Source organism: Camelus dromedarius, chromosome 34, assembly GCF_036321535.1.
Source record: "Camelus dromedarius isolate mCamDro1 chromosome 34, mCamDro1.pat, whole genome shotgun sequence".
Lineage (NCBI taxonomy): Eukaryota > Metazoa > Chordata > Mammalia > Artiodactyla > Camelidae > Camelus > Camelus dromedarius.
In genome coordinates, this window is record NC_087469.1 from 2,032,089 (window position 1) to 2,056,270 (window position 24,182).

At 40.5% G+C, this 24,182-nt stretch overlaps 1 protein-coding gene across 1 annotated transcript in view; it reads left to right on the forward strand.

Moving 5' to 3' along the window:
* The window catches only part of DDX10 (DEAD-box helicase 10), a 214,111-nt gene extending 192,249 nt beyond the window's left edge, over positions 1–21,862 (forward strand). Inside the window, exons 17-18 of the mRNA XM_010988966.3 lie at positions 6,824–6,963; positions 21,188–21,862. Coding sequence (XP_010987268.2) covers positions 6,824–6,963; positions 21,188–21,365 — 318 coding nt within the window. The 3' untranslated portion in view covers positions 21,366–21,862. The remainder of the gene's footprint in view (positions 1–6,823; positions 6,964–21,187) is intronic.
* The last annotated feature ends 2,320 nt before the right edge of the window (positions 21,863–24,182 follow it).

Genomic DNA, 24,182 nt, shown 5'->3' on the forward strand with positions numbered 1-24,182 from the left:
CGGAAGGCAGCATGCTTTTATAGGATAAAGCATAAAGAATAAGGAAAAGAAAGATAGAAGATACCTGATTAGTTGGAGCCACATAACCAACTTTGTTTAGAGTGAGAGGACCCAGAGTTGACTTGGTGTTTGGGGATTCACTGACTGGACATACCACCTTTCTTTTGGTCAAGTGGAGCATTTACAGAGACACAAAACGATGAGTTTTGATTTGCCGATGAGGCACCCCAGACAGGAGTGGCTCTATCATAAGCCTAGAAATTTACTTCGATGACAGGGATGTGGCCTCTACTCCCATGGTATTTACTTCCTGGGAAGGGATGCAGACATCTAGGTATAGCACTGAAGAGAATTCTACAGGGAATTTTACTAAGGAAGTGATGTTCAGAAATGTTAAATCTGAGACCTGATTACCTGAAGTTAACCAGGCTTGCTATAATAGAACTATGCACTTGGACTTTATCCTTGGTTCCTAACAATGAAGACCTAAAACCTTTGGAAGTTCCTGAGTGATGTATCGAGTGTCTTTCATTATTCATAATGAGCCCTGGTCCAACCCGCTTGAATTTATGCTAATGAGGTGACAGGGTGGGATCTTTAGAAAGCTTCAGAGTGGGTGACTGGTCACCAGAAAGACCAGGCACATGCTTTTTAGCCCCACCACCCTTCCGGGGAGGAAGTTGGGTCTGGAAATTGAGTTACAAGACCTTGAACAACAAGATTCTGAGAACTTCCAGGTTGATGAACATGTTGGTGTGCTGGGAAGGTGGTCCACTTAGAGAAGACATGAAGCTCTGTGCCCTATCCCCACCACATACCTTGTCCTATGTGTATCTTCCATTTGGCTATTCCTGAGTTGTATCCTTTATAATAAACTTGTAACCAGAAGTAAAGCACTCTTCTGAGTTCTGTGAGTCGTTCTAGGAATTAAACCTGAAGAGGAGGTTGTGAGAATCTCTGATTTGTTGTCAGCCAAATAAAAGTGCAGGTTGCTTAGCAACTACATTTTGAAGCTGGCATCTAAAGGTGGGAAGGGGCTTGACTTGTTCTAGGACCTCAAAGAAAGTGTGGCTTGAAGGGTTGTGAGCAGGTGATAGACATGATCAGATTTGAAACTTATTTAAAAGAAAACAATCTAATGATGACACGGAGAATTGGAACGATCAGAAGAATGGTTACAGGGAGACTCACTAGGAAGCTGGCGCAGTGTTCCACGTAGCAGGGAAGAGAGGCTTTGGAGACAAGGGTAGTGAAACTGCAGATGGACACGTACAATGCGACCTAGAAAGCACCCCCACATGTTTTATGAAGCTTTGTAAAATACGCTTGATTCGGAAGACGTAATTGTACAGGCAGCAAATTCAAAGCTTTAGTGGTGAAAGCTGAGATTCAGGGTGATGTGGGAGAAGACGTAGCGTATATCCAGGTTTGTGTGACCTTGGTTAAGGTGTTTAATCATGTGAATCACAGCTACTTAATTTTGAAAATGGGAACAATAATCCTTTATCTTCCTACGTCACAAAGTTCGAAGATGAAGGAAAGTAGTGTATGTCAGAGCACTTTATAGGTTTGTTGTAGAAGAACGCCACTTCTCATCTGCATTTCTTCTCACCATCAAAACTGAAAGCAAAATAAAAGCTAGTTGGGGGACATTTTTTATTGGATATTTTCGTCTGCCCTACTTATAGTTGAGACTTCCAAATAAGTGTTTTAGGAAAAGTCATTCCTATTTTAGGTGAAATATTTTTTCTCAGTGGCTCTGAAACTGTATTTCAGGAGCAGCCAGTTCATAGAGGTGCCCCTGATCTCTTTGTGTGTGTGAACTACTTTTTGTTTATTTCTCAGGGCCGTGAGAGAGGAGTGTGGGTGTTATGATTGGTCATCTTGTTTTGTTTTTTGAGCCGGGAGGGTGGAGAGAGATGGGAAAGTAATTAGTCGGCAAGGGAGGAGTGGTTGCAGCTTCCATCCTGGAAATACCTGAAGAGAAAGGCACGTTGACAGCCAGGATCTGTAAGGTGAAGCCTGCATTCTACCAGATGCTAAGTATTTCGCAGGGCTTGTGGAGTCAATTCACTCTTGATTGGCTGCCCCCCAGAAATAGAAAACATGCCTTTTGTTTTAGTGCTTCTGTGAGTAACTGTCCTGGAACAGTTTATTGTATCATCAGGGAAGGGGCTTTGTCTTACTCACTGCTACACCTGCAGATCCTAGTAGTGTGTCTGTTGCGTATCTTCTTAATAAAAACTTGTTGAGTGAAGGCATTTTTGTAAGGTGTCTTCATAATATTTACTAAACTTTCTTAGACCATATTTAACATGTACAGCTATGCTTATGAGCATAATGATTGTCTGAAATGTAATATGTATCCATGTGGTCTGCAGTGTCTGGTTGGTTCTCCCTCCTTAGCATCTCTCATACCTGTTCCCCACCTCCCTCCCCACTGCCACTTCCTTCGTTGAATCCCTTGTCTTACTTGGATTATTACTGTAGTTTTTAAACTGATATTCTACCTTCAGATCTTAAACCTTCCAACCACCCTTCCCATTGCCGCTAAGGTAGAGCATCTGTAAGGTATAAACTTAGTCTCCTGCTGAAATACTTCAGTGGTGCCCCTTTATTTACCTCAATGAGTTTCCAGCCATCGATATGTATGTTCTAGATACATCATGGAATGTTACAGTCAGTTGGGAGGTGATAGTTATAGCATAGTATTTGTGCTGTCTCTCATGAAAATGAGTCCAGAGAGAGACAAAAGTGAGGATTGTGCCATAGTTATAAATTAGCTTTTAAATGGTTCATGAAATCTCAAGGATAGAAACAGCGCAGCTAGAATGTCCATTTTCTTTGCCACCTTTTAGAACTAGAAAGAGCATACTGCTAAACTAGACCTTGCCAGGAAGATAAACACTGCTTTTCTCCATAATATTTTCATTATGTCAATACCCTGTTTACATAATGACTTTTATTAATGCTTGGTGCTTGTTGTAGATGATAGCAGTTTAATTTATTTTTTAATGAAGTTATTAATATAGGCACATTATGCTTTTTAATAGAGATATCATACATTTTTATAGTTTTATACTTCTAACCATTCAAAGGATGAAACAAACAAACAAAAAGATCAGTATGAAATTGTGTTTCTGAAAGGAGTGATTGCCAACTCATATTTGTCTGGCATTGTCGTGAACTGAGGAGTGTAATGTAGCACAGACAATGCGGCATGGCAGCAACAGTGCAGTCATCTTATTGGTCAGGAAATAGCAAGACCTGAATGTTGTCAGTTACAAGAGAGTCATGGTAACACACATCCAAACAATACTTTATCCATTTAAAAGTAAATTTTAATTATTTTGAATTAGTATTTTCCTTCAAATAGATAAACATGTACAGTGGAATACTGAGTTGAGGTATTTATACCAACTTTCACTTTCTAGTTTATTTCTTACTATACTGTAGATATTTTGTGAAGTCTACTTGTTTTATAGTAAATGTTAAAGGAGCATATTAAATGGTTTTAGGTGTTAAAATACAATTAATTGAAGCATTCTGCTTGATGTGTCAGACCACAGATCTCAGAGTCAACAGAGCAACTAGAAATTAGGGGAAACCTCCAAGAAGCAAGCAAATTACAGAGTTGGTGAGCCCAACTCTTCCTAAATCTTTTCAGTGTCACATTTCACAGGCTGAGGTAAGACCCATAGGAAACCAGACTAACAAACAGCATTTGGAAGCCATAAGAACAAAACAGAAATGACATATAAGTAGCTGAGTACCATGAGAGAGAGTTTACAGTTTGAATCTAGGCAAGGTAACTGCCTGTTAGAACAGAAATCCAGTAATCCTCAGAAAAACCTGACAGAATTCATCGTTTCTGTAATATATTATCTAGTGTCTAGTTTTCTATAAAAATATTAAACATGCAGTTAAGCAGGAAAATATGATCCATGACCAAGAAAAAGGCAGTCAGTAGAAACTCTTAGTTAGCCTAGACTTGAATTTAGCAAAGATTTCAAAGCAGCTATTTTAAATATTTTAAAAGAATTAAAGGAAAGTATGTTTGAAGAATTAAAGGAAAGTATAGGTATGACTAAACAGATAGGTAGTCTTCACAAAGCAATGGAAACTGTATTTAGACAAAAAAAAAAAAAAAAAAAAAAAATCCCGAACAAACCTGGTCTTAGAGCTTGAAGTTTGCTAGGTGGGCTAAAAAACAGTTTGGAAATGTCAGAAGAGAGGAACAGCATCCCTGAGGACCCAGTAGAAATGACCCTGTGCAAGGAACAGAAAGAAAAAGATTGAAGACAAATGAACAAAACCTCTGAGAACTGTGAAGTAGTCCAGTGCACATGCTGTAATCATGGAAGGAGCAGTGAAAAAGAGGCATAAAAATATTTGAAGAAAGAGTGGTCCTATCTCCCCAGATTTACTGAAAAACATTGACAGATCCAAGAAGCCTGCAGAGCCCCTATAAGATAAAGAGAAAATTCTGAAAACAGCCAGAGGAAAATCACACTTGTTGCTTACACTTCAAGGAAAAGACTGAAATTATTTGTTGCTGATGATACAATTCAGGCTTTTAAGAAATAAATTAGAATTTTGGAAAACTTGTATTCATCGATACTTTCCAATAATCGACTTTGGAAAATTTGTATCCACCAATAGCTTCCCAATTACTTTGAAAGATATTTTTTATAATATTGATAGCGATATTAAGAAATATGATTTTTAAAAAATATTGTGCAATGAAGTGTGTCAACATTTGAAAGTCCACATAAGGAAGATGTGCATAATTTAGTGAACCAGTATTTTCCAGATGACCAATGTACTATGTTACGAAGTCATTCACTGGTAAAGGGGCCTTTCAAAGTGCCACGTAGACCAATGAATTCTAATGTAACAGAGTACAGAAAGTGTATTCATGTGGCTTCAGATTATATATTGCAACTACTTTTAAACAAACTGCCACACATCAAGGTTTATTGTCGTATCAAAGAAGAGTAACTGCTATTACCTAAAAAGGCTGTTAAATTCCTTCTCCCTTCCCCAATTACCTACCTCTGAGAGACTAAGTTTTTTTCATGTATTTCAACTAAAACAACATACTGAATGCAGAAGCAGATGTGAGAATCCAGATGTCTTCTTCTTCTAAGCCAGACATGAAGGAGATTTGCAAAATGTAAAACTAAGTTCTTTTGTTTTGGAAGTTATAGCTGTTTTCATAAAAAATACTATTTATATTAGTATATATTAATATGTAATAATATAGAGTTTATTATTACTTTTAAGCTTATGAGGTTTTTTAATTCTTAGTTTTAACTTTTTTTTTTTTTTTAGTTTTTTAGTTAACTTTTAATACAGTAAATGTCAATAGATATAATCCACGTCAACAGAAGCTCTTTGAAGTCTTTCGTACTTTTTAAATGTAGAGATGCCCTGAGACTGAAAAAAACTTGAGAATTATTTTGAGTCGGCTCTGTCTCCTCCACCTTTAGATAGCAGATTACTTTGAGAGCATCAGACTGGAAAATTGGAAATACCTTGTAGCCCAGGAGATTAGTGTTCTTGAGTATATGATGACATTCAATTTTTGTTGATATCCTTGGTTATTTTCAAGTGGACCATACAGTAGGCTGTTGAGTGTGCCTCTTACTGTGTCTAATGGCAGCCTTTTCTTTTTCTCTTCTGATATTTGTTTCCAGACCTTTTATTTTTAACAGGGAACTTTATCACGAAAGCAACAGAGGACCTTTGCTGTGGTGACTAATCCTTATTTTCTTTACTTCTTCCTCCTTTTGTTATGTTTAGAGGTTATCAAGGGAGAGCTTTTAAAAAGTCTTAGGGGTCTTCACAGAGGCCTGCACAGGCAATTGCTATGCTGTTCTGGGTTGTTATTTAGTTTCTGGGAAAGAGCATTAACCATTCGAAATCAAAGAAGCATTGAAGTTAGTCTCACATGGTGTGAAGAAGGATTATAAAAATGATAACTAAGAGAAATTCATCCAGAACTTTTGTTTGTCTGTTTTTAGTCCTGCTTATAATTTGTTGAATGCACGTAACAATGCCTGTTTGTATTTCTTACCTACTAGGTGACAAGACCAATCTGCCAGGGATAAATTTATTATAAGGGATGTTCATTGTATAAATGTGTAGTAAATTTATTTTAACATTGCATTACTTTATTCTTTGACAAAAATAAACCATCGCAAAACAAAAGCAAGAGAGCCCACCTGCCTACCTACCTACTTGCATGAAACTGGATGATTCCCAACTTCCTCAGTGTGTTACTGCTTTTTCTACATCTTGGTGTTCGTCCTATTTTCTGGACTTGTACTTAATTTGAATTTAGGATGCCTCTCACTATTAATGAGCTTGTACAGATTTTAAGACTTATTGTGGCCTAGAAATGTGCAGACAAACGTTTCTGTACTCTTTTCTGGTCTTTTATTTTTTTACCTAGTATTTTTGGTACTTTTGAAACTTGCATAGTGGATAAGAGCATTGTAGCAACCTTATTTTATACTTTATTTCTTTGATAGTTGAGTTACATGGAAGTAATAAAACTGACAGTTTTTTCCCATATTATCTTTAAGGAACTCAATAGTGACTTACTGTCTAAACTATATTTTGTTCAATTTTTGAAATGACATGGGTTTTCTTTCTCAGTGCAAATAATTACGGTTCTAAAAGTTAATAGAGGCTTTCACCAGAATAGAAGACTTCTAATTTGAGGATCTCAGTTAGGGGTATTTATTGGGGTCTGAATAAGAACCTGATTATTCATCAGCTGTTTTCTTAAACCATAATTTTCCTTGTGTTTTCTTAGGTCAAAGATGAAGAAGAAGCCTTTCTGGATTGGAGTGATGATGATGACGATAATGGATTTGATCCCAGCACACTGCCAGATCCAGATAAGTACAGGAGCTCTGAGGAGTCAGACAGTGAAGATCTGGAAAATAAAACTAGGTATGTTTTCACCATTGGTAGCATTAAGTAAATGGGTCTTCTCCTTTTAATAAATTCAAAGATGCGTGGAGACAAACGTCTTATGCTCTTGTCATTGTTTTAAGGTTCTGTAATTCCTGTTAACAGATATAATGGTGATATGAGGGGTGTTTTCTTGCTCTGTTCTTTTTTCTTGTCTTTCTTTCTGAGTATTGTAAGTATTAAATATTAAGTATTGGATGCACTAGGGTATATTTTAGTACAAAAAGAGATAAGATTTTATTTTGCTACACTGTCAAAGACCACTATTGATACAGTGTTGTTAAAAATTATCTCTGAAATTTTTAGAAAGGCAGTTACACTTTCACATTCTTTGATATAAAATTAAGTAACAAACACACAAAATAATGGAAAACTCATACACAAATAGCCCTTGACAAATTCTCTCAAATTGGAATCTGTTTGTTTGTAATGTGGACTTCTTTGCTGGCATGTCAAAAACAAATGAAAGTGATGAATTGAATAATAGTAAGACGTGCTCAGCATGTGTTTTCAGATTACTGTGTGTTAGGTTATATTGAGATTCTATTGATTTAAAAGTTGAGGATATTGAACTGCATGGACATTCTAAATCAATGAACCTATTTAGAAGGGAGGAGGGAGGTCCTAATGACAGATGAGGTTAATATGGTTGAAGGGAAGAGGAGGCCTGTTGGAACCTCCAAAGTACTAGTCCAGAGTGTGGAGTTGAAAAAATAGGCCCCAGAGAGCTATAATCTGGTTTTAACTAAGAACGTTATGAAAAGTTCTCAAAAAGGTTATCCCCTTCGGAGAAAATGCTGTAGGGAGATCATTTGAGTTATTCTTCATTTTAATCATTTGAACAGAGAATTATTTTATAATAGTGAAAATGATTTCTCCAAAATGTAGTTTTCCCACATGTTACCAGAAACTTGAGACATTTGCTATTGGACAGCTAGGCAATGGACATGGTAGCTTTCTAGTTTAGCAGACTAGATACTGAACATGTTAACTTTACTACCGCAAGAAGCACCACAGGTGAAAAGAACTTATTAGGATTTAGGAAAATATCTAAACGTATGCCAGGAGGGTTAAATAATTTAGGTCCAGGGCATATTCCTACTACAAGAGTAAATGTGCAGACTCTGCTTCAGAAAGTTTCTCAGTTGCACACGTCCAGACCTTGACGGACCATCAGTGTGGTTAGGTTTGCCGCCCTTTTTATTCTTACGTAAGTGTTGCTCCTTCAGAGTGGTTTGTGGGATTGAACTTAACACATACGACTTTATATCGTTAACTTCCAAGTATTTCTTTCTGTGTAATTTTATTCTCTGGAGGGAGTTCTAATTGGTTCTTACAGTTTATTTGACCATATTTTTCACATCTGTCTAACATACCTTTAAAACATAGAGCCAGCCTTTGAAGTCACTGGCAAGATGTCAACAATCCTTCTGTATCTGATTTGTAAGGATTTTTTCCCTAACATTTTTTATGATAGTTTCTGGGTCATCCTTAATCTGTGTTCAGCAGACATTTTGTTTCATTCTTCTGGCATTTCTCACCCTCACAGTGACATTTCCCTGCTACCACCTAGCTAATAGGACTTGTTCTCTAATAGCTTCACATGTTTCATCCTCTTAATTAGCCTGTAAATGCTTTGTAGCTAGATCGTCTGTACCAACACTTTCAGCTCTACTCTCTACTCATCTCCCCAACATTAATGTCATAGGCATAGAGAAAGGCACTGAAATATCTGGATTGATTAATGGGTGGATGAAGGAGATTTACAGAGTAAAGGAGAGAATCCTAATGATAAGCAGCTATGTAATTGGTCCTAATAGCTTAAATGACACAAGAGGTGACAGCATAGATGGTAGGAGTACTGGAAGGATCCCAGCTCAGACAGTGTAATGATGATGGACAAGAAGGTGGGAGTACCTTGAGAGATGCCGAAGCACCTTAACTCAAAGACAAGGGTTCAGAGGGAAAATATTTAAGCATGACATGAAAATTAAAATAGTTTTAATTTCGGGCACAATTAGTAACTCCGCATTAGCAGAGATTGAAAAGAATTAACAGACTTGTCCTAATTTGTCTGTGATCACAGTATAAGCTAGGGTCAGATCAGTGTGATCGACCTGAATCAAATTGATCCCTTGGTTCTAACAGTCCAATCAAGTTATACAGAATGACTCTGACATTGGGAGAGGTGACTCAGGAAAACTACCTCAAAACAAATTTAATGTCATTTAGCCCTGAAGCCCTGATGCATGGACTCTCCATAGGATGGACTTGACTGGACTATGGTTTCCCAGCCTCAGTGTTATTGACATTCTGGCCCAGGTGGTTCTTTGTTTTGGTGGGGGGGGGGTGCCGTTGGGGTGGTTGTAGACTGCTTAGCATCATCTTCTACCACCAGCACCTCCCCAGTTGGGATAACCAGAAGTATATTCAGACATTGCCGGATATCCCTCGGGGAGCAATATGTCTCATGGTTGAGAACTGCTGGACTCAACCCAGGATGGCGGTGTGTGTTACTAGTGTGTGATCTCCCCACGCCTCATCCAGCGTGGGCTTGTTTGCATTCCTTTCCGTTTTAGCCCTGGCAGTCCTTCTCAGACAGGCTCCATCAATCACTTGGGATTGGTACACAGGATAAAAACCTAGTTCTTGGTATCGTCCATTCTTGGACCAGAAGGCAGGGTTTAGGGTAAGTTACACGTGAGATTTCTATGTATGCTCTAATTTTTCCTTCTCTCTTGAAATTACCTCAATGGCAGTGAATAAAGATATATATAAACTAAAACCACTTTGCTTTGGATGAGAAAATGTATTCACCAGTAAATTCGTATTTACGGTATTCACAAGTATATCCGTATTTACGGTATTCACAGGTAAATACTGCTAGTGCTGTTTATCCTGTATTGTTCCTGCTTTGCTACATCTTTTTTTCTTTGCCTCTCATGAACATGAGTAAATGCTAAGATTTTGTGATGGCAGCTTTAGAGGATCCTCCTGGCGTGTTCACAGGTTTTATTTGCTGCACTGTTTGTAGCTTCTGCTCAACAATTACAGGAACAGCTAGTGTTCCAGCCTTTGGTCATCCTCTCTCTCTCTCTGTAGGTTATTCCCTGGGTATTGACATAGTGTTTTCAGATATGAGTTTATATGAGACTGGATATACCAAATAGAAAGTGGCTACTTGTCCCAAAATAACTAGTATGAGCTAGTTTCTTTGAAGTTTCCTTTGGGTGTTTCTTTTCCTTCACTTTGGTGACATCCTAGACATTCACCATGAGTAACGCTTTTGTCTTTCTACATAGAAAGACACTTAGTAGGAAATAGGCAAAGGAGAGCCAGATTTAGTGGAGAATGACTGGATTTGGGGCCAGTAATTCCTCCTCAGGGAGATAGGATAGGGTTTTAAGGAGTGTGTCCCTCTGTCCTCCTCCTCAGCTCGCGCATAGCCGCAGTGGCGTTTAAGTCATCCCTTGCCCTCCATAGAGTGATCAGGATTGGCATCTTGAACACTGAGTTTCCAAAGAGATTCTGACATACAAGCTTCAGCTCCTGTAAGCTAGCATGGCAGAAAGAGAGTTCTTGCTTATACTATGGCGCCAGGGACAATGAAAATTAGACGACCTTGAGTTCTATTGAGGAGCTTTAAGAATGCTGCCGTGAACAGCTCCGTTTATCCTCAGAAACAGAGCTGAGAAGTAGGGGGAGCGAGTAACCTGCACATCGTGCGGCAGGATGCGAGCTGGCCGGTTGGCAGCGGATGTGCAGACCCTGCCGGGGGCTCTGGGCTTTTGTGCGCTGGTTTTGAGAGCAGGTGTGGAAGGGAGGGCTTGCTTTGATGCTCTCCGCTTTCTTTTCTCATCTTCATCCACCTTACAGATTGGTCCAGGCTGTGTTTCACTTTGTGGCTTTCATTTCTGATTCCTCCTTTGGAACTGAGGGCTTAGCTTAGGTAGAATTAATATAAGATGTTAGGATTAGCTGTTGTTGTTATTGTTATTAAAATAGAGACAGGACAGTTTGGTAGGAAATCTAGCTCTTCGTTGCAGTGGACTTTGTGACATCATAGAATTCATTGGTCTGCTGGGAACTACACCCAATCCTGTGTTCTTGTCTCTCATGAGTTTTGATACAGACTTTTATACCTTCTGAGGACAGAAGGCCTCAAATATTGCATGCAATTATCTTTTGTGCTCATAAGTGATTTTTCATTTCTTTATCTCCCAAATAGTCCCTATAACGTAGTTGTACTGCTTTCATGATAAAAATATTTTGACAAGCTTCTGTGTGTGGTGCCAAGAACTGGAGAAAGAGCTCTGCATTACTTAAACCACATTCTACCTATTTAACAGTTTAAAATATCCACTTGATCTGTAGTCTCTGGCTTTCTGTCATCCATTCTTCCAACTAAGAATTTTTTTAGGCCCTGTCTTGTGTTAGGCGTAATTAGTGCAGGTGCAGAGGATAAAACAGTAAGCAAAAAGAAAAACAAAAAGCCTTTCCTGCTTTCACAGGGCTTTTAGTTCTCTGGAGGTTACCGACGGCTAAGCAAGCAGTGACAAAACAATGTGATGGTTAAGTACCTCGATTTGTGCACTGGGGAAGCCGTAGGGACGGGGGTAGCTGAGCACAGAAGGGACGGGCCTGACTTGGGCTTGACAAACCAGAAAGAGCTTCCTCAAGGGAGTGATGTCTAAGCTAAACCTGAAGTCAGTGTAAGTCTTAAGTGTGCAGGGAGCAGGGCAGTTGCCCTTCTAAAGAGTGTGGCCTTTGAAGTGAGACAAGTTAAGCTGTTCTTTCAATAACAGCGTTCCACAGCCTCACAAGCTGAGAGGGATCGGGCTCCGAACGTGTACTGTAAGATTAATTTTTGTATATCTAGTAACATTCATCATGTTTGGTTTATGGCCATCTTCATGTGAATTGCTAATGATGTGAAAATTTGCAAAGTATTGAAAACGATGAATAAGAAGCAGCTGGATGTTCCAGATATTCATTATCCAGTCAGATTAAGTTTTTAATATTTATAATCTTAACCTTTTTCAAATAAAAAAGGGAAAGAGAAAAAGGCTATGGTTAGGCTGTTACTGCCTTATATAAATCTCTTCTCCACAGACCACAGTCTCTGGCTAAGGCCAGAGACTTTATAAAGAATTCTTTATAAAGAATTGATTTATGGTGGTCTGTTTGGTAGATTACTCTAGGTGACATAAGACCAATTACATCTATAATTTGCACCAAGACTGTTGGCATAATTTAGATGCAATACTGTTTCCCGTACCGAGTAAACCGTTTCGCATCTAACGCCCTTAGCTGTTGTTTTGCACAGTCTGCCACGGCTCTGAATCAAAAGGCTGATCGAGGATTTTTGTCTGTTTCTCCATATCCTTAGGGGTTTTGTTTTGTTTCCTTTTAGAAATCTGCTTTATATGAATTTTCTGTTTTTGAGTGAACTTGCCTGTCTCTGAAAGTTCTCTCTTACCTGAAGGACATGAGCCACTTCAGTCTATGTGGTTTCTCCTAGTGTTGGTCCATGACATCTCTTCAGTAAACTTTGTTCATCAGCCACTCTTCTTCCGAGACGTTACAGTCAGCTCTGTAATATGTGGAAGACTTTCACTTGAAGAAATGTGTATGAAATCAAAGGTGAATTTGGGGTGTGGGGGGGGGGGAATTCCCAGAAAGCATTTTCCTTTCTTAACTAGTTTTGGTTGTGGCTGGGTGTGGCGTATTATGTATTTTATATAAATTGGTGGAATTATTGGTACTTAATAGAGGGGATGATTTTTTAAAAGAGATTTTTCTTACTCAGAGTCCAGGTGATTGATAAAAGAAAAATAGTGTTGGCTGCAGCTTTTACTTGCTTGACCCACTGTGGATCTAGCTATGGGTGGGAGGTGTGGAAGGAAGTTGGCTCAGCTTAATGACACACTGACTTTATTGTGTGCCTGCCATCTTTCCTTGTACTCTCTTTAACTTCAAGAGATTTATCCCTGATTCCAACATGCCTAGCAGCTCAAGAGAAACTCTTGATCATCTCTTCTTATTTGTGGAGGAAGAAAGAGAGGGAAGAATAAAGGGAGGGAGAGAGGGAGGGAGGGAGGGAGGGAGGATGGAGATCCTGTGTGATACTTAGCATGAATGGAGAAGCTTCCAAGGCAGCGGGTTGGGGAAAGGCAGTATTATTTGTCTTGGGACTCTTACAGGAAAGGTTGCCACCCATTGAGGAAGAAAGGCATTATTTTCTGGGGTGAGAGTTTAGGATGGGGAGGACATATTTTGAGAAATTTGGGGTTTAGGAAGCTCCCAGCTTGACCTTGCAGGTTTCTGCTCGTCTGTCATTTAGCCACGCATTGAATACCTGTCACTCAATGACAGCGGTGAATTTGTCATGTTTGCGATGTGCTAGGATCTCTAAGATTGGTGAATGGCTTGGGAGGCCATGAGGCCAAGATGAACCATTTATCAAGGGTAATGAACCACTTAGTAGGGTTCTCTTGGCTGCTGCCCTGATTGTGGCTCTTTGTTTTGACTGAAAAGACTGTTGAGAGGGGAGAGGGTATAGCTCAGTGGTAAAGTGTGTGCTTAGCATGCACAAGGTCCTGGGTTCAATCCCCTGTACCTCCATTAAATAAAATAAATAAATAAATAAATAACGTTAATTACCTTCCCCTTTCCCCAAAATTAAAAAAAAAATTTAAAAAGACTGTTAAATAAGACTTTTTTTTTTAATTGAAGTATAGTCAGTTTACAATGTTGTGTTAATTTCTGGTGTACAGCATTGTGATTCAGATATATATAATATGTATATATATATTCCTTTTCACATTCTTTTTCATTGTAGGCTGTTACAAGATACTGAATACAGTTCCCTGTGCTGTACAGTAGGACCTTGTTGTTTATCTATTTTATATACAGTAATTAGTATCTATAAATCCCAAACCCCTAATTTATCTCTGTACCCTTTCCCTTTCCCCTGGTAACTATAAGCTTGTTTTCTATGTCTGTGAGTCTGTTTCTGTTTTGTAGATAAGTTCATTTGTGTCTTTTTTTTTTTTTTTTTTGATTCCACGTATAAGTGATGTCATATGGCATTTTTTTTTCTCTGTTTGAGTTACTTCACTTTGACAATCTCCAGGTCCATCCATGTTGCTGCAAATGATACTATTCTATTCTTTTTTATGGTCAAGTTGTATTCCATCCTATATATATATACCACAACTTCTTTATCCAGTCATCTCATTTAGGTTGCTTCCATGTCTTGTCTATTGTAAATAGGGCTGCTTTGAACTTTGGGTGCATGTGTCTCTTTTAGTTTTCCTCCAGAATTATGCCCAGGAGTGGGACTGCTAGATTATATGGTAAGTCTATTTTTAGTTTTTTAGGGAATCTCTGTGCTGTTTTCCACAGTGGCTGCAACAAAGTACATTCCCACTAGCGGTTTGAGGGGTTCCCTTTTCTCCACACCCTCTCCAGCATTTATTGTTTTTAGGCTTTTTGATGATGGCCATTCTGACTGGTGTGAGGTGATATCTCATTGTAGTTTGATTTGCATTTCTCTGACAATGAGCAATTTTGAGCATTTTTTTTATATGCCTATTGGCCATTTGTACGTCTTTCATTGAAGAAATGTTTGTTTAGGTCTTCTGCCCATTTTTGATTGGGTTGATTGTTTTTTTGTTATTGAGTTGTATGAGCTGTTTGTATATTCTGGAAGTTAAGCCCTTGTCAGTCACATCATTTGTAAATATTTTCTCCCATTCTGTAGGTTGTCTTTTTGTTTAGTTTATAGTTTTCTTTGCTGTGCACAAACTTATACGTTTAATTAAGTTTCATTTTTTTTTTTTTTTTTTGCCTGTATTTCTATTGCCTTGGTGGACTGCCCTTGGAGAACATTGCTCAGATTTATGTCAGATAATGTTTTCCCTATGTTTTCTTCTAAGAGGTTTATAGTGTCTTGTCTTATAAATCTTTAATAAGCCATTTTGAGTTTATTTCTGTGTGTGGTGTGAGAGAGTGTTCTAATTTCATTGATTTACATTGGCTGTCCAGTTTTCCCAACACCACTTGCCAAAGAGATTGTCTTTTCTCCACTGTATATTCTTGCCTGTTTTGTCAAAGATTAACTGGCTGTAGTTGTGTGGGTTTATTTCTGGACTCTGTTCTGTTCCAATGATCCATTTGTCTGTTTTTGTGCCAATACCATGCTGTTTTGATTACTGTAGCTCTGTAGTATAGTCTGAAGGAGAATGACACTTTCTTAGGACCATCCTTGAGAATGACACCATCCTTTTTTTTCATTTCACATTGCTTCATGTAGAATACATTACCATTCCCCTTTTAGAATATTAGGTTGTACCCATGCTTAGGTTTTTGGTTCTTATAGTTTGGTGTTTGTTTCCTTCTGTTTTTGCTATTACAAGTAATAACAGATGACTTTGTTGAAGATTGGATTTTCTCTCTTTTGAAATCATTTGAAGGACTAGTGAAGAGTAAGACTAAAGTGTACAACTTAATTTTGCCAGATAGCTAGAATATTGAGGACATGGTTGGGTAGGTGATGTTCTTGAATCTTAAAAACTAACCAGTAAAAGTACTTTGAGAAAAGTTAATGTGCTTTGGAGAGCACAAAATGTTTTATATACAGATTAGCATTGAGAAAAATACACAGTATAAACCCAATGTGTATATTAAAAAATATTTCTTTTTAATCTGGGAGAAGAGAAATCATTATGTTTGTCTTCTAACTTGCTTCAGAGCAGAGGTTCTTAACCTGGACTCAATACATGGACTTTAGAGGAATCTCAAACATTTTGAACTTGTATGCAAAATCATGGTTCGAGTATGCTTGCCATCCAGACACTCCCATGTGTTTATCTGGGAAAAGGGTCATGAATTTTCATCAGATTCTCAAGTGGGTTTTTTTGAGACTGACGCGCTGCCTACTGCACTAAGGAGGCAGGTTCAAGTGGGTTTTTAAACCAAAAAAAAAATAGAGGTTGGGGGAGCTCAAATGTTTTGCTCATCTCAAATGGTGTGTGTGTGTGTGTGTGTGTGTGTGTGTGTGTGTGTTTAGAAGGAAACGTGTGCATGAATCAGCAGTGTGGCTGCAATCCTCTGCCTTTTGTTGCCTTCTCATGACCCCCAGCCTTTTCTGATTATTAGAATTCCACTCTCGCAGTTATGTTTGTAATGAACTCTGAGCCAATCAATCTTTTCTTTGAGTAAATTGGATTTTTTTCACGGGGAGGAGGAGGTAATTAGGTTTGCTTGCTTGCCTATTTATTTATTTATTTAGAGGAGGTACTGGGGATTGAACCCAGGACCTCGTGCGTGCTAAGCATGAGCCCTACCACTTGAGCTCTACCCTCCCCCCTTGACTAAATTGTTTTTACAAGTCTGTTTTCTAGTACCGAGCAGCGAGAAAGGAGACGTTAAGGATATGATACATTTTTAGTTCCATTTCTATATGCCGTAGCCTTCACCATCAGAAGGAAGCCGGGCAGACTTTATGGAATGTACTGCAGTAATTAATCTTCATTAGGGCTGTGGCCGTGGCCTTGTAAATGAAAATGTATGCTAAGGGGAAAAGTCTCTGGCACAACATATTTGAATACCAGAGTGCAAATACTTAAGGAATATAGATATAAAGATTTTTGAGAATTTATATCGTTTATGTAATTTTGAAAAACATATGCAAAGCCAAAATTGAGAACACCAGGAACTTTTTGCTAATAAAAACAGGACTGGACAGCAGACAGGAGCCTGTGTACCCACAGCCCGGACCCAGTGCTGTCAGGGTGCTCCCATACATGAAGCTCTCCTCTGTGACTCTGTCAGAGCTTGAGTTAGAAGCGAAGTGTTGAAACATGCCTTCTTTATTGCAGTAGTGATGCTTCTCAGGACTTGGAGGAACATGATTTCTGCCATTCAGATGGTTGGATGTTTGTTGAATGACTCCTTTATTCAGGTTGTCTTCAGAGATAAAGAAGACAACAAACAGCCCCAGAATTCAAAAACCTAACAATTTAGTAGACACAGGAAGAGCTCTGTACAAAATTACTGTAATATCATTCAGAATGAGTACAGTGAAAAAGGCATAAAGTGGAATTGTATAAGGTGGAATCTGAGGAGGAGGGGACATTTAAACTGGGTTTTGAAGGCTAGGGAGGGTTTAGATAGTTGTAAGACAGAAAAGGGAATTCCCAATGGAGACAAAAGAAGTTGAGAACTTAGAGCATGTTCAGGGAATAAAATGTAGTCCAGGGGAACAGGGAGTACATTAAAGAGGGAGTAATGCTAAATAGGGTGCAGACGCAGGCCTACGCCCAATCATGAGAGTCCGCAAAGATTATACTGAGTAATAAGAGAAGGCAGTCGCTTGCAATGTTGATGAAGAATTACCAGAGTCAAAGTGTGCTTTACAAAGACTCCGCCTTTAAGCATATTAGGGTTGGTGAGAATGGGAGGGCTCTCACATGGGAGACGTTAAGGTTTAAAATATGATATTTCAATAAGAACCTAGATTTAAGAAAACTGGTTTTTAACTTCTTTTTTTCGTGCTGGATAGCTGGCATGGAAACCATTATTGAACGGCTTCCTTAGAAGCCCAGTTTGTAAAGCTGAAAAGTAAAACTATTGGGAACGCCCACAAATTTCTCTGTGTGGTCGGTGGACCCAGTTCTCAAGTCTAGAACCACGACTTCCAACATTTCCATCATCACAGAGAACTTTTGCTTTCAACTCCATTGGTCCCTATGTTTTGAAGGATTTTTGTTTTATAAAAAAGTTAATGTTTCACATTTATTATTAACAAAAGCATAATTTCCACTTCACCCAAGCTTCTGAAGTGTCAAATATTTACAAAGTTCAGTTAATATAATTCCAGCCAAAAGCAGAGAAATACTAGAACTTAGTCTGGGGCACACAGTTGGCAGGTGTTTTGAAATGCTGAAAATAATCGATGACCCGTCTATTGTGACCAAAAAAAAAAAAAAAAAAAAAAAACTTACTTTTTCCCATTTTTCCATGTATTCAGGACCCAGATTGAACCTTATTTTAGCACACCTAGTCTCTGTGCTTTGAGCTATGTGAAATTATAAAGAATAAATGTAATTTTTCTTTGCCCAGAACTACTTTTCCCTTCAAATTTGTTGATTTTTATTGCAAAGAGTAATACAAGCTTGTTACAGAAAAACCAGAAGATACACATACCAGCAAAAAGAATATTTGAAAAAAATCTTCCAGATCGTATTCTGTGCAAACATACATGCAGCCTTTTTAAACAAAGTGTTTTCTTGATGGAGTTCATGATGTAGTCAGCAGGATTCCTGTCCTTTTAATTCCCTCTGAGAACCCTATCTCCCTCGCACCCAGCCTCTTCCTACCCACCACCACCATCATGGAGCTCATGATTTAGTACTCTGGATAGGGTGAGAGAGAAACGGCCTCTTTGGGAACGTTTCGTACAGCTGGGGAAGCTGGGCATCCCAGGCTAGGAAGCTCTTTCTTGGCCCTGAGCTGTGCCGCCTTGGAGGAGGGGTGATGTGAATAAAAGCAAACTGTTCCATATACCCTCTCCAGATGTGTCCAAACCCATGTTTTTTCTCCCTCTATTGGTGTGCTGGAACTTCTCCCCTGGAGGCCTGGACGTCCATGAAGGCTCGCTGGTCTGTGGGTGGTTGTCTAAGACAGTGCTGTTCCACGGCCAAGATGGACTGGGGGTGGTTTGTGGGTCAGTGCAGGGTTCACAGCCAGGACTGAGGTCTGTATGCCTCTTACGGGACACATGGTTTCAGGGGTGGGGTGCTTGTCTAGGGCCTCCTGGTGTGCAGAGCTGGGTCTCACAGCTCCCACAGCGGCACTCTTGCCCGTGGACAGAGGCCACGCTGCTGCTGTTGGGAGGGACATCCACAAGGCTGCCTCATTCAGCCACGTTGCTGACATCAGTGCCGCACCATTTAGAAAAGGCCTTTTCTGAAGATATCATGTTGTGACCATATTTTGACTAAGTGTTTTCCAGATTCATTACATTATTCCCTTTTGGGGAAACAGCGTGTTTGCTAGATTCATAACATTATCCCCCCTTTTGGGTAAATCACCTGGAGAATATCTAAATTATTGTTTAATAATTAATTAATTATACCAATCACCACTTATTCGCCATGGAGGGTAGTGTAAAATACCTTTCTGAATTCTGAACTAGTCCACAAGCTGCTAATTGTGAGAGTATTTTCCGTCTACATACATTTCCTGCCTTTCCTCTGTTCCCCGAGCCGGCCGTTTCCCGCAGGGAACATAGCGCACAGCCGCATGTTAACAAAGGGCGCGTTAGTAAAGCCCGCCAATGAGGCCACTTCTCTGAGATGCACTTGAAGTATAAGCAGGGCAGAAGTCAGTAGTAATTTGTTCCCGATAAATCATGGCACTCTAAGCCAGTGGAATTGGCACCAGACTGGCCATCTCAAGCAGATTAGGACTCAATGCTTTTTTTTTTTTTTTAAGGTCCCTTTCCAGTAAGAATAACTTTCTTTGCTGACTGAATTTCCATCAGAGGAACCTCTTCCGAGTTTGTCTCTGTAGGCACCCTTTTAAATTGCAGTCATCTGTGGCTTAAAATAACTTCCTGGCGCTGTCTAGTTTGCCTGTCCTCCAGAGCTGAGAGTGGCTGCTGAGTCAGGGCACTGGGCGTTTCTGGGAGGGGAGTGGGGAAATTATTTACAGTTTCGCTTCAAGCTGGTCGTAACTGGATCTGCCGATTAGGCACATTCACTTGGATATCCAGGCTGTCTTCTCAAGGAATAGTAAAGTCCATTGGAACTTGAGCATTTATTCTCGTTTGGAATAATTTCTATGTGTGGAACATATTATAATATTCCTGTGATGATTTTTTTTTTGCTCTTTGTTATATAACCTCAGTATATGAATTTACTCGAAAGGGAGTAGTGTACAGGCAGAAAGGAAACTACTGTGTATGAAGCGCTGTTATGTTCCTGCACTTACATAATTTCATTTAATTCTTACAGCAGTTTTGCTGAGTAAATTGTGTAATCCACATCTTTACAGATAAAGAGTCTGAGGCTTAGACATGTTGGTTCATCGGCCAGGGTCTGACCAGTGCTCTCTCCACAGCCAGTTCTTCCCATGACTGCCATCTAAATGTTGATATAGGCGCGTCAACTCAAAGCTTTCAATAGCCTGGCTTTGGGGCTGAATTTAGAGTCAGATAGATCTGGGTATGCAGTCTGGGCCCAGTCGTTTAACCTTTCTTAACTTCATCGTAGAATGAGGCCAGGGCTCCCCACACCAAGGATTCTCATGAAGATAAAGGGAATCTGTGTAAAGCATGTGGCACATTCCAGCCCCTTAGTAAGCCCTTAATAAATGGTTGCCACTGTCATTGCTAATAGATGGATTTTTTTATTTTGTTGTCAACTCTTATCCAACAATAGGGCCTTCTTTGAACATGATGGTCGTATCTCAGAATGTGTTGAAGACGTTTTACTTTGTCTCCCAGTTTTAATGTATCAAGTTGATTTTTCTCTACCTTCAGAAATTAGCTTTATTTTTATGGTCTGTGCCTCAAGTGTGTGCAGAGTACTGCAGTAATATTTATGTTTTCTTAAGGCCATGTGTGAGTCTTAGGTAGAGACTTAAATGGGCCACATTTACTTGATGTCTTAAGTAATTTGTAGTTTAACATTTCAGGTTCTGTTTTACTCGCAATCTGTGTATCACAACTTAATGCGACAGATATTAGAATCGGCGCCTGGTATCCTCATAAACAGGCAGCTCCCTAAAGGCTAACCTGACTTTAAGCAGAGATGGTTTGATGTGGCCCAGGGAGGAGCCAGTCTGGAGCCAGACTGTGAGCCAGCTGGTGTCCTCAAATTGTGGATACCATACCAGAGCTTCCTAGAATTACTGTGAAGATTGGATGAGACAGACGGGGTGTACAAGTACCCTGCACGCAAAGTACAAGCACCCTGCCTGGTGTGTGTCAGGCCCGCTCCTCCCATCCGTTAGTGGGAAGGTGGTTGCTTACAGGACCCTGATTTCCTGATGTTGTTAGTCTCTTTCCCCCTCGGATATCACATCACTTTGTCAACTGTCTCTTAGTGGTCGTTTTGCCCTGTTTTAAGTGTTTGGTTTCATAATAATGGATTTAATTGTTTACAAAGTAAATCATTGGATTTGTTCCCACCAGTGATACCAAGAAGAAGCAGGGGATGAGGAAGAGGAACAACCGTGAAGTGGAAGACGTGGGACCCACGGGTCAGAACAGAAAGAAGAGCAAGCGGGAGACCTTAGAGCCTGTGGCCACGGGCCTGTCGTTGGCCGAGGACGAGGAGCTGGTGTTACATCTGCTCAGAGGTCAAAGCTAAACACTTCCTGCCGGTCTTCGCCTGGAGACCTCTGGTCATGGTCATGTGGACAAGAAGTTGAACAAAACGGCTGGCTTTGAGCACCCGGGTAACATGGGTCCCGTGCCCAAAGGTCCCCGGCTCCAGGCGGGAGCAGTCATGCCTCTGAGCCCCTTTCACAGGCCGTCCCAGCGCAGACTCACAGCGAGGGTGGATTATGCAGTTTCCTGATCGCGTGTGCCAGCATGTGCTCTGCTAGATTTGATCCATGGGTTCCTTCATCTTCTCCCTGGAAATGCTCCCTTTGTTGTGCTGGCAAGTGCTGAAGACCTCGTTTCTTTTTAGAAATTCCTGTCTTGCTTACCATACAGAAGTTTCTCTGTAATGTTAAACCAGATTGCTCATGATTTTGATGTATTTAATATCTCTAAAGAGAAAGGGTATGATGGACCAACCCTGAGAAAAAAATGAGTATTTTTGGATTTCCGTGATCAATAATAAACATATTTCCTATAAAATACTGATGTTTTCATTGTGTCCAGTAATATGAGAGCATGCTTAAGGGAAGGGTCTTGAGCTTGCAATGCTTGGCCAATTCCTGAAACAGATCTTTAAATTAGCCTTCCTAAAGATACCACTTAGCCGACACTTGCAGATACAGTAGCCGTTTATAAATTCTGTAGCAGTCCTGAACCTGCAGGCTGTGATCTAAAAGCTAGGTCTCTGAGCGAGCATCCCGTAGCCTGTGGGTCTTCTTCATCAGGCACCCAGAGCCAGCTCCCAAGAACAAGTAAAGGGCAGAACAAGACAGAGCCCTTTTGGTGACAAATGACTGTCAGATTCTTCATGGGGAGAGAAATCGGGGCCTTGGCACGAAACAATGATTTGACCGTAGATCTGTCACCTCCGTATTCTCTCCTTTTCCTACTTTCCACTCCAGGCACAAACAAAAACCATTTTTGGGTAACTGGTGCCAATGACTCACGAATCCAAGGAAGGGATGTGCACAGCTACTTCCCTCTCAGCCCAAGTCCATATTTGTCTCTGAAAAGTTTCTCCTACTTTCGAGTTTGGTGTCCTCATTGACCAACACAGGCATCGCCCAGTCATCAGAGCGAGAAGCTTGGTTCTCCCTTTCCCCGCCCTTCTCTGTCTCCACAGCTCTGCCTTCAGAGCTCGGATCCCTACAGTGAGCTCCCGGCCGGGCTCCGTGCTCCGGCCTTCCGCGTTGTCGGAACTGCCTTCGTAGCGCAGATCTGAGCACGCGTCTAGCTTCTGTTCCAGTGCTCAGTGTAAAGCACTGCAGCGGCTGGTTTACACGCCTCTGCCCTTGTTATCTGATGGATTTCTTGAGGGCAAAAGGACAGTTTTATCGATCCCGCGCATCCCCAGGGCCAGACGCAGCGCCTGCCCTGTGACGGGTTTGGTAAAGGCTTGTTGACTTAGTGAATGGACAGCGACAAACCAAGACAGTTTTAAAGGTGTGTTGCAGCGCATTGCTCTGGTGGGAGGGACATGGAGTGATGGAGATGAGAACTGGATGAGATGGCTGTAATGGGGAAGACAGATGGGGAAGAAACTTGGGGTATAACAACCTGGGAAGGTTTTGAAATTCATGTTTCTGGTGCAGGATCTCTCAAATAGTTTCAAAGGACAAGAAGATGAAGAGTATACAAACTGAGGGTTTATCGTTGAATTCACTCAATGCAGTTTTAGATTTTGGGGTGTTTTGGGGATTTTTTTTTTTGAGCCCAAATAAGAAATTAAGGTGATTTCATTACCTATATATGTAAACATTGAATAAATACACTGCAAAGCCTTTGGTTCATAAACTAATTTGAGTTGTATCCTGTCTTTGGGCCTGAACGGATCCTGACTAATACATACATCGTAGGGGCTTTCTGCTTGCTGATTTTTGAGAACTGGTTAAAACATGAGGATAGTGCTGATTGAACATTCAGGCAAGAAATACGTATTTCAGTGGACAGAATGGGTTACCATTGTGGCTGTGCTGGACGGAGGTGTGGTGCATGACCTAAATCTGAACAGCCGAAGCAGCCCATTTCCTAGGCACAGAGACTGACCCGGAGGTAGGTGTGATCCTCGGGTGGGGACCAAAAGACTCCTTCCTTGAGAGTGAAATGAGGGATAGGAATTAAAAGTCCTCCCCATGGGGAATTCCAAAAAAAGGGAGGATGTGGACCTGGGGCCTTCGGCGGCCGTTTTTCCTGGCCCAGTGGAGGCGGCCCCTGAGAGGCTGGGGAGCGTAAGACCAGCCCCGCGGGGAGCAGAGTGGTGGGGGGGAGCCCGGATGGTGCTGTTTGAGCTCCGTGGCTTCAACTGAACCCACGCCTTGTCCTACCCAGTTATGGGTCAGTAAGTTTCCTTTTGGCAAAACTACTTTAAATTGTATTTTATCCCTGGAGCTGAATGGATCCTGACTCTTGATGTATATACTGTAGGGGATGTAGTTGCTGACTTGGCAAACGAATTACCGGAATAGAGCCGTGCCGACTGAAAGCTCGGGTAACAGGCATGGTGGGCTGTGTTGTTGTTCAGCAAATAGTCACTCCAGCCCCTCCCTCCCTCCCTCTGAGAAGCGTGACTTTTCCCCCCACTCCTTTCACGCTGGGCTTGGCCGTGTGACTGACTCCAGCTGCAGAGTGTGGGGACTGTGGCCATGCCCTTTTTAAACAGGCTTTAAGAGGCGTCCATCAGCCCTCTTGCAGTCTTCCCTTCTACCTGGAGAGCAGCGTGGACCAGAGAGGATGCTGCTTTAAGTCTGGTGAGAAGATGTGAGACAGGCCTCCAGCCACCACAGCCGTCTCCAAGTCCCAT